Raw genomic sequence first — 2,500 nt, forward strand, 5'->3', positions numbered from 1 at the left:
TGAGTCTGGATTGGGCAAATCTACGCTCATCAACTCCCTCTTCCTGACTGACCTGTACTCCAAGGAATACCCTGGCCCGTCCCTGCGCATCAAGAAGACTGTACAGGTAAGACCTGGTTTGTGTTTGAACCAGTACAACCTTTCCAGGCGGCTCAGCTTTACCTCAGATTCCCCTTATCTCTGAAGCAGGCAAAACAGATGTTCACACGAACATGGTCTCCTCCTCCTTTGTAATGGTCCACCTCCTTTTAGTTTACCCCCGTCCAGCTACACACACACACACACACACACACACACACACACACTGATTGGAGAATGAGGACAGGCTAGAGTGAATGTGTTAAGAGAAAGACCTTGTGAAGTCACGCATGTAGGCCAGAGCAAACGTTCCTGCTCGTTGAGATGATTTGTGTGTCTTTTGAACAGGCCTGCCAGCCAGCCTAAAGCAAACATTCACAGATCTCCTTAGTCAATCTGATCCTTTTGAGCAAACACAAATCTGTCTCGTTTCTCGAAACCTTTAATAAACAAGCTCCCATCAGCAGCTCATCTTTTCATGGCGATTCTTCGGAAAGAATGAGCTCAGCTGTGTTCAGTGTTCCACAGCAATCAAAAACTGCGGTGTTATCTGGCAACCAAACATTAATCATTCCCCAGTCTCTTGTTGTACACAGACACAACCATCCGGTAGTCTTAGAGCCGAACTGGGACTGCGTTGTGGCCTCAAGCTTCTGCAGAAGCATTCAGGTTTTTTGTTCTTCTTGGACAAGGTCGAGATCTGGACTCGTTTGTTTTGCAGGGCGCAGCAAATTCCCGGTGATTCACAGACACACCAAAACGCGCAATCTTATCACGAGTTTGACAAGCAGCTCGCCCGGCCTATTGCCGCCAATGTAGAGCGTACACACGGACTGTTTTTCCTGCCCTTATAAGGACACGGCATACAAGGACCCATTTGGGGAAGAGCCTTGGAAATGACAAGCAGAGATGTTGTGGGGTGGAGGAAGAGGTGGGGGTTGGGGGGTGGGGGTGGTTGGAGGATGGAGACTCCAGGGATGTGTGTGTGTGTTTGTGTGTGTGTGTGTGGAGTAGAGTGTGTGAAGGGTAAAAGGGGTGTTTGGATTCCTCCCGAGGCCAGAGGGGGTCACCACAGGGCCAGGAATGTTCCCACGAAACTCAACACCCAGTGACCGCTTTCCCACCAGACCCAAGGAGGCCCCCCCCCCACACACACACACACACACACAGAAACAAACACACTCACATATTAGAGGAGACCCAAGAAGCTCTCCCACACACACACACAGACACACACACACACACACGTACACACATTCACACACACAAACACACACAGTCCAAACCCTGTTTCTCCCTACTTGCTGGATAGAGATGCTGAGATGTGCTGTACGTTTGACAGGGTTTTCTGGTTTCCCTGTGGAAAAGGCATGATTTTGTGGCAAGGTCTGGCATTCGCCTATGCCTACCATGCAGTGTCAATCATGTTCTAAGTGTGCCAAGTGTTCTCCGTGTGTGTTTACCCTCTCCAAGCGTGTGGGTGGGTGTGTGTGTGTGTGTGTGTCTGTATGTGTGTGTGTGTGTGTGTGTGTGTGTGTGTGTGTGTGTGTGTGTGTGTGTGTGTGTGTGTGTGTGTGTGAGTGTGAGTATGTGTGTATGTGTGTGAGTGTGTTCGTGTGTTCGTGTGTTCGCGTGTGTGTCTGTGTGTGTGTGTGTGTTCGTGTGTTCGTGTGTTCGCGTGTGTGTCTGTGTGTGTGTGTGTGTGTTTGTGTGAGTGTGTGTGTGTGTGTTTATTTTTTTTAGCGCTGAACTGAATGTGAAACCGCCACTGCTGCCACCACTCCACCCATTTCAGCCCAAGCCCAGAGCATCCCTCCGGCCCGCCCGCCCGCCCGCCCGCCCGCCCGCCCGCCCGCCCGCCCGCCCGCCCGCCCGCCCGCCTCTCTGCAGGCCTTGGTTAGGGAGGACTGTAATAGAGCGGGAGTGCAGGGCCTGGGGATGCAGTTCCTGGGGAACTCCATGCAGCCTTGTTATCACAGCAGCATCCCTCCCTCACAGAGTGGGAGTGGCATCGTTTAGATGGCGTGGCGGTCGTAGCATTCCAGAGGACTCTATATCTGTATTTACATTTACGTTTACATTTATGCTTATTCATTGGCCTTTAATTGAGACTTTAATCCAAAGCGATTTACAGCAGTAGAATAACATCTGAGATACAGTACAGAGGAGAGCTTAGCTAAGACTATCTCTCTTTAATGTGTAAAAAGTCTTGTCTCCACTACTGCAGGCAGCCAAGTATGAGGCATGGTGGAACTGTTTTACGACATGAGAGCTTAAAATTAACTTCGTTCCATTTTTGGTAACTGACAGATGCTTTAGACATCCTCCTCTGCCACGATGACCAACGGGCAGATGTTGCAGCGCTAGCTAGCATCAGTGAGAGCATGGTTTCACTTAACAGCGCTCCCCCCCATGAACGGCA

General features: G+C 50.5%; 1 protein-coding gene across 2 annotated transcripts in view; it reads left to right on the forward strand.

The window, feature by feature from the left end:
• The window catches only part of LOC134094001 (septin-7-like), a 28,174-nt gene that overhangs the window by 14,005 nt on the left and 11,669 nt on the right, over positions 1-2,500 (forward strand). For both annotated transcript variants that reach the window (XM_062547353.1, XM_062547354.1), the window contains exon 3: positions 1-106. This exon is cut by the window's left edge and continues 1 nt beyond it. In XM_062547353.1, coding sequence (XP_062403337.1) covers positions 1-106 — 106 coding nt within the window. The remainder of the gene's footprint in view (positions 107-2,500) is intronic.

This window comes from Sardina pilchardus, chromosome 10, assembly GCF_963854185.1.
Source record: "Sardina pilchardus chromosome 10, fSarPil1.1, whole genome shotgun sequence".
NCBI lineage: Eukaryota > Metazoa > Chordata > Actinopteri > Clupeiformes > Clupeidae > Sardina > Sardina pilchardus.